Source organism: Microtus oregoni, unplaced genomic scaffold, assembly GCF_018167655.1.
Source record: "Microtus oregoni isolate MIOR12 unplaced genomic scaffold, Mior012 000043F_ref0000047, whole genome shotgun sequence".
NCBI lineage: Eukaryota > Metazoa > Chordata > Mammalia > Rodentia > Cricetidae > Microtus > Microtus oregoni.
The window spans coordinates 11,310,922-11,324,958 of NW_024543210.1; the positions used below are offsets into that span (position 1 = coordinate 11,310,922).

Below are 14,037 nucleotides of genomic sequence, written 5' to 3' on the forward strand. Positions count from 1 at the left end.
GTTGGTGAGCGCTGTAATCTGAACCAGCTGTGTCCAGACCGAGGCCCCATTTGCATTGTTTAACATACTTAGAAAATGAAGTGTTCATTTTTAACATTCCTCCTCCAATTGGTTTAATGCTGAATTACTGAAGGGGGTTAAGCGAAACCAGGTGCCGGCGGCGAGGGCTCTGCAGTGGCTCCCAGCACCCAGCACTGCCCCAGCCCTCGGCGCAGTCCGCTCAGCCCCTCCGGAATCAAGCCGCCCGGGTCCTCCCGCAGAGCCTGCCTTCCTCGAGTCGCCTCTCCTCCCGCGCATCTTGGATATGCCAGGATTAAAAAGGTAGGTCCGGCGGCTCCAGAGATTGTCTTTCTCCAAGCTCGGGAAACCTAACTCCAGACCTGACGGGTGGAAAATGGCTATGGCTGAGATTTCGCCCGTGTCAGGACACTGGGAAAGAGTTTAGCTAGTGATGCAACGACACTGCTAATTACAAAAAGCTGCGCCGCTCGCTCAAGGTTCCATCTCCAAGGCTTCGTTTGGGAGTGGGGATTTTTCTAACAGTGTCAGGAGCCAGCATCGCGAGAGGGCTGCAGACAACCTTTCTGTGTCATTCCTCTTTCTTTTTGGAAAGGGTAGCAACTTTTTGCGCACTTTACAAAATATCACACTACACATTTTTTAAATTTGGGAAACCGCTGGCTAAGGCACCAGGCACCAGGCACCAGGCACCAGCCTTCGCTTTGCTGCAAAGGCTGCGAGAGAAGCCGAAGCCGAGGGAGTCTCAGAACACTCCTGGCTGCGTTTGCTCTATGTGTGCGATTCACAGAGGGCATGGGACCCAGAACTTTGGAGCCAAGGAACAGTGGACACTGCAGACAGAGACGCACGTAAGCAAATGCTTTGCTGTTCTTTGCGGAAATTGCAATTCCAGTCAAGTAATCCTTGAGCCTTGAGGAACTTTAAGGATGACATCTGTTCTGCCTTTCTCCAGCATCTCTTGAAAACATAGCTGCCCTGCACAGATCTGCACACTTTTTCTGCGTGTATTTGCATGCGGGAGGGGTGCTTGCATGCAAATACAAACTGAGCCATATTATGGTAAGCCATAGAAGTATTGTCACCCTGCTTCCCAGACCAGCAATGCATTATCAATGACAGACAGTTCTGAGAGTTGGAGGTTCTGTCTTCATTCACTTTCCTTATTTTTTTTTGGGGGGGGGGTGGGTGCTGCGGGGGCAGGGGAGGGGGATGGCGGACCCAGATTCCAAAGGAAAGCTTGAAATGCAAATTCCCTTCTCCGGTATTAATTATACTTCATTTTTGGAGGTTTTCTTTAGGGTTTTCATGACAAAGTACAGCTATTATTGCTGTGAGTGTAGCAGAACTGGGTACTATTTCCTTCTGGAAAGCCTCTCCATTAGCCTGCAGCTTATTTTGCCCCCAGGACCCAGCCACAGCTCTTCCAGGAGGCTGGGCTTGAGGCTGGCTGGCCCTGGGTTGGCTCTAGTCTAAAGGAATGGGGCGTGGGGTAGGGGGAAAAGCCGGTAGGATTAGCGTGCCTTTTCCAGTTGCTCTTGAACTCCACTGCACACAGTCAGGCTGTCCTGACTCCAACATAAACGAGACAGGATTTTATAACCCCCTGAAAGGAAACTTCATGTGAAGAAACAGGAAAACATTGAAATTCATAATATACAGACTGGAAAATAAATTTGTTATTGTTCTCTCATTCCTTCCAGATATAAAGTCTGGCTCTTGCAAATATCAAAAAGTCCCGGGATTTGGCTGTGCACTTTATAAGGTCAGAGCTGTCTCCAGTGTTGGAGAACCTGGCTCACATAGGTGGTTAGACGAAACGGAAACGTGTCTGCTCAGCACTGGATGCAGGAGGACATGAAGGAAGTGGGTTTTCAGCTTCCAGTACATCAGGCTCAGTTTTATCGGGATGCCGCTTTAATTCTGGATCCCCTACGTACCCACTGCTGTTTCTCCTGAGCCATGTGACAGGGATGTCAATGAGTTTGTAATCTCTGAGCACTCATTCTGAGAAGGCGGGGACTGTAGAGCCATGGTATAGGGTGGCTACAAGCCTCAGCCTCCAACCAGGTCAACCAGGTCTCCAAGTTCCTAGGGCTGCTGAGAGAGTCATTCAAGAGCACCTCCTCCAGGACACCTCCTCTGACTATCCTGTCCCTCCCTCAGCCTGACTCTCAGCACACATTGAGTTTTCTAGCATTTTCATCAAAGCCAACCCTCATTCCTGGCCCATGCTGCAAAGCTTCTAGCTCAGGTGGGTGGCAGCTCTGTAGCTCCTGCCCATTAGCTTGGCTCAAGCAGTGGCTGTCCGGTATATGCTAGAAGACTGAACAACACTAGATCCCCACATCTGCATACCTTTTGCCTTGTGCTACGAGATGGCTCCATGACTCTTTATTCTGCAAAACATCTCTTGCACCCTGCCCTGTGTTGTGGTGCACATCTGTAACCCTAGCATCTAGGAGGTGGAGGCAGAAGAATCAGGACTTCAGAGCCAGTTTGAGGCTAGCCTGGGCTACATTTGAAACCCTGTCTTAAAAAGAAAACAAGGCTGTAATGGTTTGTGACTTGTAACCCCAACACTCAGGAAGCTGAGGTGCAGCTGCTACAGATTTAGGACAGCTTGGGCCATACTGGGCTACAGAGTAAGACCTTGTTTCAAAAGCAAAACAGCAGCCTAAGCAACAAAACAAACTAACAGAAGAAAGAAGGAAAAAATGAAAGAAACTCTGTACCTATTAAACACTCTCCTGACCCTGGGAGCCACCATGTTGCTTTCTGTTCTCAGTCTGAAAACTCTGGGTATGTGACGCAAGCTGAAGTCTGCGTGGTTTTGTGTGAGACCCACTCACTTCACAGCTTGATGTCCTCACGGTCAGCCCTGCTGTTACACCTTTTCTTCTTTTATTTTAGTTACATGTTATTTATCTGTTTATATTGATGGGGGGGCATATGGTGCCTGCGTGGAGGTCAAAGGATAACTTTCAAGATGTGGTTCTCTCCTTCTGCTACGTGGGTCCTGATCATCAGGTTTGAAGGCAAGTTCCCTAGCCGGCTGAGCCATCTCATCTGCCTTCTTGTACTGTTTAATTTCTTTCTTTTTTTTTTAAAGATAGGATGTCACTATATTGCCCAAGATAGCCTTGAACTCCTGGGCTTCAGTGACCTTCCCACTTTGGCCTTCGGGAACAGCTAGGACTACAGGCACGTAGCAACGTGCCCAGCTTTCCATATTGTATCATGTTCCAGTTAGTTTAGGTCTGAATAATATTTGTGCTTGTGTGTGTGTTTGCATTTTGTTCACTCCATGGACGATGGCACTGTGTCCACCTTTTGGTTATTGTTCAAAGTGCTGCTGTGAACACCATAGTACGTGTGTCTGTCTGGTCCCGTGCTCAGTTCTCTGGGGGCTATGCTCTGGGCCTGCTGGGTCACCAGTTTTATATTCCCATTAGGAATGCACAAGAGCTATGCTCTATCCACATCCTCCTATATTGGTTGTTTTCTGTTCTGTGATTCTTTTAAGATTAAAAACATTATGTATATGAGTGTTTGATTTCTCTGGGTGCAAGTGAAAGGCCCTGCTTCAGTATGTAAAGAGTGACAGAGGAGGGTATCGGATGCCAGCCTCTGGCCTCCATAAGAACACACACACACACACACACACACACACACACACACACTGATATGAGCACAATGCGCAAACAGGCATCTTACTGGGTGGGAGTGACACGGACTTTGAAGTTTTAAAGCATACTGGTGACCACAGTTTCACCAGACAAAAGCTTAGCCACAGCAAAGAACCAAATTACCCACAGGCAGAGCTGTTTACTGGCTTGTGGGTGGCCATGTTGGCTGAGCCATGGTGTCATGACATTTCCTGTTGTTTCCCACTGTCTTTCTTCTTCTGGGGATTGCATGGGTTGCTCAGTCTTTTACCCTTAGGATGGAGGTTCTCATAAGTTACATGCTAGGGTGGACCCTGGGTTGCTGGGCCACTCAAACCTGGTCCTCACATATGTGAACTCATGAGGGCTCCACGTTCTGGTTGAGTGACTTCCTGTGAACACAAAGCACCTCACGTTCTAGTTTTCATGATTAAAGATACGGTGGCTCTTGATTCTGCAGTCATGTCTAAATAATGCTTAACTCATGCAGATTCCATGCAGAATGATGAAAGACCTAGACAACTGGGTCTTTGGCCCTTTGCTCCTAAGTAGCAAACTCTTGTATTCAGCATGTGACCTAACTCACAACTCCAACTCACAAAGTAAGCATAAGGGGCTTGTTCTTGTGGTGTGATTAGGGACTGGGTTCTCCCTTGGGCTCTGTTGAGTGTGCCCTCTCTGTTTGCAAGCACAAGATAAAGCCACCGTCTAAATGCCCGGGCAGAAGGAGACCCAGGCTTTCCAAACTTAAACATCCCTTGGAACTCACTCACTGTTTCTTGCCTCCCACAGGATACTCACAGTTGCCATCTTGGCGCTATGGCTTCCACACCATGGGAATGCACAGGTAAGGTTTCAAGTTGTCCTGAAGCATGTCACAAAACTGCGGGAAGGGAGGCCAGCGATGTGTTTTAGAATCCCAGGACACAGGAACAGGAGACACTCCATGGTTCACAGATCATAGCCCAGGCACTAGGAGGCTGAGGTTGGCCCAAGGTGATGTAGGCTCCAAGTGGAAAAGGTGGTCTTGGATCTCAGCATCCTGGCTCCAATTCAAGTCTGTTTAAACCAAATCTTGCTGCCTCATTTGTGTTCCTCAAGGAGATTCATTTTAACTTAAATATTTGATAGTTCAATGTGGTGGGGTTCTTTTGTTTCTTTTGTTTTGTTTTGGTTTTTGGTCAGGATGCCCCCCAGAATGCTGTAAAGGGCCCCCAGGGGTGGGTCTGTGTGTGTCTCCATTAACACAATATCTAGTGGAAAGGGTGGGGAGGACAGGGAGAAGTGGAGGTTATCCAAACATCCCAACGTACAGTGTGTGGGGTTGAATAATTCAGCTGCCTGGAGTGCGGGCTATCCCTTTTCCTGGGAGGAGTGTGAAAGGGACAGTAAGGTTGGGTTCAAGGTGAGGGTCTGAGAGAAGCTGTAGTGTCTCATTTGTGAAGCTACACAGAGGGCTGGACCAGGTGTGTCAGTCCTAAGCAATCGGAGGGTTCCTTAGATTAGCAGTTCCCAACCTGTGGGTGGCAAACCCATTGGGAGAGGGTTTCAACAGTCACCCAAGACCACAGAAAAACACCAAATTTACATAAAGATTTATAACAGTAGCAAAATTACAGTTATGAAGTAGCATCAAGGATAATCTTCTGGTTAGGGGCGTCACCACAACGTGAGGAACTGTATTAAAGGGTTGCAGTGTTAGGAAGGTTGAGAACCACTGGGCTAGATGACTCAGAGTGACCTTCTGTGTGACCTTGGAGATGAAATAAAGTCAGTCCCATCTAAGGCTGAGGGGCTGCAGGTGGGGCATGGCGGAGAAACTCTCCAGAATGCTCAAGGGTTGATGGCTAGCACTGAAAAAAATATGTTGGGGTGAGGCGAGGGGAAGAATTATGAAGTACATACAGAAGCCATTAGACATGTTCAGGCCATTGAAGATAGGAATGGCTTGAGATGAATATCTTAGAATTTTAGATCTCAGAGGAACCTTGGCAATTTCTAATCTAGCCCCAAGGGTTATAGACAAGAACATCTAGGCCTGAAGAAGACAGTGGTCACAAGATCATGTAAATTAGTCTAGACATATATAATAACATACTTCTTCTTTGTAACCACTTAAAAGTAAATAACAGTACCCTATTTTTTAAGAGAGAGAAACTGAGGCAGAGGGAAGGGGTGAAGAGAGTAAGGGCCCAGTGAGAATAAGAAACCAACTAAACCGGTGGCTTGAGCCCATTCTACCCCAGGACCGAGTCGGAGAGCAGGCCTGGAGTCTGGTCTCATCAGTTCTGTGGTACAGACTCCAGGCTTTTCTGGCTCCTTTGCCCTGGCTCTAAGGCTTGGAACCCTCAGCCGTAGCCCAGGCCAAGCTCAGCATCCTCACAATCACCCCGCAGCCCCGGGAAACCTGACCTTGAGGCTAGAGGCCTGATTAGAGATAGGAGTGCCTGTATCAGACGCCAGACACCGGCCAGGGGCCCTCGAACTCTTCCCGGTTCAGCTTTTGAAAAGTTAAGGCTGGAAAGGTGGCTCAGCCCACAACCCAAAGCACAAATGCTCACAGCACTTGGGAAGCAGACATAGAAAGACCATGAGTTCAAGGCCAGCTTGGGCTACACAATAAAATTTTTGTCTTGAAAATAGAAGTAAACTAAATAAAAATTGTATATACAGTTCTGGCTCAGGTTACAGGTAAAATCACACCTCTCTGGGACTGCCAATTGTGTGGCCTTTGAGCCACTGCCTTGCTGAAATTGAAATAAAGGAATGTCCCTATCATCTTTGCTTAGAAAATTGGTCACGTCTGCTATGTAGCTTTTGGTTTATGAATACAGCTGAGACTTAGGGAGAATTTCATAGGGAACAAAGAGTTATTTTGGGATTCTATGGAGAGGTAGGTGGACAGCACTGGGGGTGTCTCTGTCCCTGGAATTAGGGCTGTTGCATTGTGGCTTCATATGTAGCCATGACTGCTCCTCATCACTTGGGCATGACAAAATCTACAAGGATAAAAGCGGGGTTCACGAGGCACTGGTGTAGGGGTTTGAGAAACATCTCTAAGTGTGCAGTGACTGTAAGAACCCACTTCCAAATAGAGACCCGCTTCCTGTGTGGGTGTTATGTATGCCTCTCCCTTCTACTCCTCTTCCCAAATGCTCTGCAATGCTTTTATAGGGACAAAGAACGCACGTCAAGTGACCTGGCCTGTTTCTTCTCTCTCCCTCTCTACAGCAACAGTGCACAAATGGCTTTGACCTGGACCGCCAGACAGGACAGTGCTTAGGTATGTGATACTGACAGTCCTTGGTTCAGTGGGGGATGCTTGGTGAGCACCCAATTGCCATGACATTTCTGCCACAGCTGTTGTCCAGTGTTGTCAAATCCTTGTATGCCTTTTCCATGGAAGAACACAGTGATGGAAGGAATGAGCCAATGGCATCCTTGTTGTTCGTGTGCTTGTGCTAGGCATTGCCCAGGGTCAAAGCATTGGCCTCTGTTTTCAACAAGCATTTCTGTTGAATCTTTTCCCCAGTGCTGCCTCCACATGGTTTCATAAGCGTATTAGCTTAAATGGTGCACATTTCAGATCCTAGAGTCCTCTAGAGGCACAACATCCGTCTGCCATGCTAATATCAAAGTATTGGTGGGCCTGTGTTCCTCTGGTACTCAAGGAGAGGGAGCACCTTTTTGCTCTTGGGAGTGGTTGGTGGGATCCACCCTCCTGAAATTTTAGTTTCATGTCCTTCATCCTTACTGGTCGTCTGGGGAGGCCCTTCCCAGACTCTAGAAACGGCATTTTTTCCATGGTTGTAGCTTGTCCCCCAACCCTCAGCAGTCAAGTGTCTTTCACATTTATGGGTCCCTTCTTTGACTGTAGCATCTCCGACCAAGTCTCTTGCTTTTGCTTTTAACCACTCACACAATCACACTGGGCATTCCGTATGTAAGCTGGGATGAATGCTCCCATCTCAAAGCCAGATGATCAGTAGTAACCTGAATGGAATCAGCCCTGCGGCTTAATGGATTCCCAGATCCCAGGAATGAGGAAGTACTTTGAAGAAGGGCATTCTCTCCCACGACGTCTAGTGGAGAGAAGCTTAGACTCAGTGACTGTAATGACGTGCTGGTGGACAACACCATTGCTGAGTGGTGGTAACAGCAATGGACCCTGAAAAGCAGGGGCAAGGGGAGTGGGTGCCTTATGCCCAGACTCAGCAAGGAGTGGTGAAGATCCAGTTTGAACTGGGTACTGAAGGATGAATAGAACCCAAGAAATCTCAATCCACAGGGGAAGGAACAGCACAGACAATGACCAGGCATGAAAAGGAAGCTTAGGTATGGCATGCTGTGGATGGAACACAGAGAATGTAGAGAGAGTAAGGTGTAGCCCTCTATACTGGGAGAATAGTTGGCTTTTTAATTAGATTTGATTTAGGTCAAATCCTTTGTCTTTCCTGAGTCACACCAACTGAGAATAAGAGGGGTGTCAGATGGCTTGGCAGAATGAATTGGGACACCCAGACTCAGGCTTGTATTTACCGTATAAAGTACTCCCTTCAAGGATTCACAAAGAGGGCAGGGGCCTTCTCGTCCAGCCCGTCACTCTAACTAGAGAACAGACCATTGCATTCTGAATCACAGTATTCTCCGTTCTCAAGCTGGGAGCTGGCATGGGTTTCTCAGATGACATGGTGGGCGAGCTGCCTGGATCCAGGCCCACACAGAGCAGGCTCCAGAGCTGGTGACAGGGTCCAGCACCCAAAGCCAGGTCTGCTGCCCACTGGAGCCAGACTTGGGGCCTCTTTTGACTCCGCCCTAGCAAGCCTGGTTTTTCTAGACAGACCACCACTCTCCTTCCAGCGTGAGCTGTTCTCCAGCAGGGCTAGTTGTGGTCCTGTTTGCTGGCACCGTGTGAACCAACTTGAAAGCAATGTTCTGCTTTCTCAGCAAGTACTAGGTCTGAGCCAAGTCTTGTCTTTCTGGGCGCAAAAGTCTCTTTCTCTCTTGCCCAGCTATTACTTTGAATAGAAATGGGAATGATTCTTAGGCCTGCTCTCCTTTTCAGACTATAGGAAACACACAGGATAGTACCTGGAATAATTTTATATGCACAAGCACTCGTCTCTATTTTTACTGTTGCTTTCTTTGATTAATTCAAGGGTGTTTTTATTTACTATATTCCTATATGTTAAAGAGCACATTTTTTTTCTGGGTTACAAATGTATTCTTTCAATAAAAAATGAAGTCAACAATAGTCCAGGTTTCTGTGGATGGGGCTTAAAGAGAATGTTTGGCAGCACAGGTCACTTTCAGTCAGTTTAGCTTATGTGGGGAGCATCAGATTGTAATGAGTCGGGTGAAGCTCTGGAGGGTCACCCCCATCCATCTGCTCTGCTTCAGTATGCACAAGCTCCAGATCATGTGGGAGGTCACTGACACTTGTCTTTTCTGCGGCCTTTGCAGACATTGATGAATGCCGGACCATCCCTGAGGCTTGCCGTGGGGACATGATGTGTGTCAACCAGAATGGCGGGTATTTGTGCATCCCTCGGACCAACCCCGTGTATCGAGGGCCCTACTCGAATCCCTACTCTACATCCTACTCAGGCCCATACCCAGCAGCTGCTCCACCAGTACCAGCTTCCAACTACCCCACGATTTCGAGGCCTCTTGTCTGTCGCTTTGGGTACCAGATGGATGAGGGCAACCAGTGTGTAGGTGAGTAGTGCAGTTCCTTTCCTTCCACACAGTACACTTTCTCAAGCGCACTGTCAGAATCTAATGTGGCTTCCCAAAAGGAACTAGCTGCCACGAAATGTGCCCATCAGACAGTAGTCTGCTCTCTATAGATGGCATAATGTTCTTTTCCAGATATATTTCTGGGTCCTCGTCTGACTCCGGAATTGAGTTTTACCCTTTACTTAACAGTTCTCTAGAAAACCAATTTGATCTTTCTGTCAGTTGACCAATCAATGTATTTATCCACCACCATCCGTCCATCCATTTGTCCATCATCCTTCTATCCATCATCCATCCATCCATCCAAGTTTCTATCCATCATCTATCAGGCCATACATCCATCTCCTATCTATCTATCTATCTATCTATCTATCTATCTATCTACCTTGATGATGGGGACTCTGGGGAAAAGCAGACACCATATGCCATCCATCCACCAATCTACCCATCATATATCTATAACCTATCTATCCATCCATACATACATACATACATCCACCCATTCATCTATCCATCCCTCTATCCCCTTCTTTGATCTCATTGATGATCAACCTCAAGTTTTCTCAATTAAATAACCAATGCCTCTCATCAGACTCAGGCCAACACCCTGTCTTTTATGTACTGAATGGACTGACTGAGTCTTGCTGCCGAGTAGACTTGAGGGCCAACATAAGCTCATCTGGAAAAGAAACTGGGTTTCTTGGGAGAGAGCTGGTGTTCTTCTGTCTAAAGGAACCTTGATGATGGGGACGCAGGGGAAAAGCAGACCGTATGCCATGAGTCCCAAAGGAACTGGCAGCACCCTGGAGAGCTTCAGATTCCACTGGCCAGTGCTGCCTTGGAGTACAATTGCCTGGGGTCCTGCCCAGTCCTCTGGCCGGAGTTGGACTAAATCACTGTACTTGTCTCCAGTCTTGGGAGAGCTAGGGTGAGGAGAGATTGACAGCGAAAGCCCCAACTTTTCAGAATGAGCACCCCCTCTGCCAAATCCGTTTGGGCTTGGATCCCCATTACAGGCATGTTTATATAGGACACATGCATCCTGTTATTCTCATGTGGTTTGAGGAATATAAAGCACACATAAGAAATAGGAAATTCAAAAGAATGCAATAAAAATAAATAGGAATTGAAATTCTAATACTTTCTTCCCATGGCCTTAAAAGTGTGGGAGACCATCAGTCTACTTAATAAGATTTTGTGGGTTTCAGGGCTTTGGTGTATTGGTTTGTAACCAACAACTAGAGAGACTGTATTGATTACGGTATATAAATATATTCATGTAAATGATGTGAATTTACATTTAAATATATGCAAACTGTATGTAAATATATGTCCTTCAACACTCTGGGGAAAACTGGGTATACCTGAGCTCACAATTTGCATTGCTGCTCTCAAAGGACCTGGGGTGTATGTCAGGACACATGTGTACATGCTGATTGAGATTTACCTTAACTAGAAACAAGCCTAGGAAAGAAAATGTGGAACCCAGTCAAGCCACATGCCTCATAGCTCTGGGGGAGAAGATAGCATCTTGCTTCCTTATGACATAGAGCAGAACAATAGGCCATTGTAATGGGGAAGGACTTTTTGGACATTCTTTAGCTACAACCTCTCTCTTTTTGGAAAGGTAAATATGGATTCCAGCAAGTGAGGCCATTGCAGATTTAGGATGTGAGCTCAGCTCACAGCTCCCATTTCATAGAAAAGAAATGGTCCTAAAGGAGAGGTGTGTGTGTGTGTGTGTGTGTGTGTGTGTGTGTGTGTGACAGAGAGAGAGAGAGAGAAAGAGAGAGAGAATATATATAAATTATACATAAGTATGGAGAGGGAGAGAGGCCCTGCTCACCCAGGAGACACCTGGAGGGCAGATGAGCTGAGTGACTAACCACATGTGTGGTGAGGAAGGGGTGTGATAACAGTTTGAAGGCTGTAAAGCTTTTGAAAGGGGTCTCATCTGGTCCTGGTGTGGACAGTTCTTGGTCCATCTCACTACCCTCTTCTGTAGAACAGCTGGGCACTCACGGTCTTAGGGCTCTTTGGGTCCTCCTTCCTCCCACATACCTCCTTTCAGGGACTCAAGGCTCTTGGCACTTAGAACGTGGCTGGGAAGCCTATTCATCTTGCCATCCCTCTGACGTCATACCGCTTGTGGTTCTGAACCTGTTACATAGACATGTGGAGCCTTTAATAATGGCTCTTTTGTAAGCCGAGTACAATCTTGGAACCCCAGCAAGGACTGGCACTAGGCCCATCCATTTCCAAAATGTTCAGCATTATGCATTCATAAGTTCTGAGTTCTGACTTCCCTTCCCTCCACCCCGCCGTTTCCTGACTTACCAAGGCCAAGGCCCCTATGGGCATTGTGAGAGGTGGTGGCAGGGGGCCAGAGCAGGCAAAGGCCTGGGAATGGCAGTTCTCTAACTGGGACAGGAGGCAGGGGGCTGGGAGCAAGGTAGCAGGGAAGAGATGGTCAGGTGTGTGCTGCAGGGAAGATGGCCTTCGGAGGAGAGAACAGGCATTCCTGGAGCCAGGGATGACTTCTTCCTGAGGAAGTGATGAGAATTCCGTGAGACCCGGAGACATTTCTGATTTTGGTGGCCCATGGAGAGAAGAGCGCATCTCCTCCCCATCAAAACAAACCTAACGGCATCACTAGCAGCAGCCCCAGTCCTGACAGCAAGCACTGGTTCGGTTTTGTGTCTCAGGGTCATGGGTCCTCAGCCTGTAACACAGTAAGACTGGTATTTATGTTGTGTCTACAAGGGGTCAAATCACAGGGAAGTTAAGAGACCTGGCTGTGGCCACACTGTATGTCAGGTTGGGTCCTCGTTTGAACCGTTGATGACGAACCTGGTGCGTGGGCTGTGAAGGTTTATTGAAGGATTTCTGGAGAGCCAGTGTGGAAGTCAGTGTTACCAGTGAAGTCCTTGCTCACTCCCTTCTCAAATGACATTTTGTTTTCTACAAAATTTTGAACTGGACAAGAGTTGAGCGAACACAATGGCTGATTTTCTTCTTGCCGCCCAAGATTAATGGTTGTTGGCACAGCCACCATCTCTTTAGCTTCTACTTCGTTCTGTGATTTGAAGCAAAGCAAGATGCCAAATGAGTTTAATATTGTAGAATTATCTAAAAAAGGTAAAGATTCTTCATTTTATTTTTATTTTTTAATTGTTTTATTGGCTATATATATATATTTTCCCGCTCCCCTCCCTTTTTCCCCCCTCCCCTTCAACCCTTTTCCATAGTCCCCATGCTTCCAAGTTACTCAGGAGATCTTGTCTTTTTTTTACTTCCCATGTAGATTAGCTCCATGTATGTCTCTCTTAGTGTCCTCTTTGTTGTCTAGGTTCTCTGGGATTGCGAATTGTAGGATGCTTTTTTTTCTTTATGTCTAAAAGCCACTTATGAGTAAGTACATATGATATTTGTATTTCTGGGTCTGGGTTATCTCTCTCAATATGATGTTTTCTAGATCCATCAATTTGCCCGCAAATTTCAAGATGTCATTATTTTTTCTGCTGTGTAGTACTCCACTGTGTAAAAGTACCACATTTTCCTTATCCATTCTTCAGTTGAGGGGCATTTAGGTTGTTTCATGTTCTGACTATGACAAACAATGCTGCTATGAACATAGTTGAGCACATGTCCTTGTGGCATGGATGAGCATCCTTTGGGTATATACACAAAAGTGGTATTGCTGGGTCTTGAGTAGGGTTGTTTCCTAATTATCTGAGAAGTCACCACACTGACATCCAAAGGGTCTGTACCAGCTTGTATTCCCACCAGCAATGGAGGAGTGTTCCCTCTACCCCACATCCTTTCCAGCATAAGTTGTCATCAGTGTTTTTGATCTTGGCCATTGTTACAGGTGTAAGATGGAATCTCAGAGTTGTTTTGATTTGCATGTCTCTGGTGGCTAAGGATGTTGAATATCTCCTTAAGTGTGTCTTTCAGCCATTTTAGATTTCTCTGCTGACAGTTCTCTGTTTAGGTATGTACCCCATTTTTTATTGGATTATTTGTTCTTTTGATGAAAAAATTCTTGATTTCTTTGTATATTTTGGAGATCAGTCCTCTGTCTGATGTGGGGTTGGTGAAGATCTTTTCCCATTCTGTAGGCTGCCATTTTGTCTTGTTGACCGTGTCCTTTGCTTTACAGAAACTTCTCAGTTTCAGGAGGTCCCATTTATTGTTTCCCTCAGTGTCTGTGCTACTGGGGTTATATTTAGAAAGTGGTCTCCAGTGCCAATGCATTCAAGTATACTTCCAACTTTCTTTTCTATGAGGTTCAATATGGTTGGCTCTATGTTGAGGTCTTTGATCCATTTGGACTTGAGTATTGTGCATGGCGATAGATATGGATCTATTTTCATTCTTCTACATGTTGATATCCAGTTATGCCAGCACCATTTGTTGAATATGTTTTATTTTTTCCATTTGATATTTTTTGTTTCTTTGTCAAAAATTAGGTGTTTGTAGGTGTGTGGATTGATATCTGGGTCTTTGATTCTGTTCCATTGGTCCTCCTGTCTGTTTTTATGCCAATACCAGGCTGTTTTCATTACTGTATCTCTGTAGTAGAGTTTGAAGCCAGGGATTGTGATGCCTC

At 46.4% G+C, this 14,037-nt stretch overlaps 1 protein-coding gene across 2 annotated transcripts in view; it reads left to right on the forward strand.

Annotated features, from left to right (window-relative positions):
• Fbln5 (fibulin 5) overlaps positions 1-14,037 on the forward strand; it is a 70,488-nt gene continuing 56,451 nt past the window's right edge. The window contains exons 1-4 of one of the 2 annotated variants that reach the window (XM_041633251.1): positions 1-321; positions 4,479-4,533; positions 6,918-6,969; positions 9,150-9,404. In XM_041633251.1, coding sequence (XP_041489185.1) covers positions 305-321; positions 4,479-4,533; positions 6,918-6,969; positions 9,150-9,404 — 379 coding nt within the window. In that variant the 5' untranslated portion in view covers positions 1-304. Of the gene's footprint in view, positions 322-615; positions 870-4,478; positions 4,534-6,917; positions 6,970-9,149; positions 9,405-14,037 lie in introns of those variants that run through there. The other variant, XM_041633250.1, reaches the window with a different exon arrangement.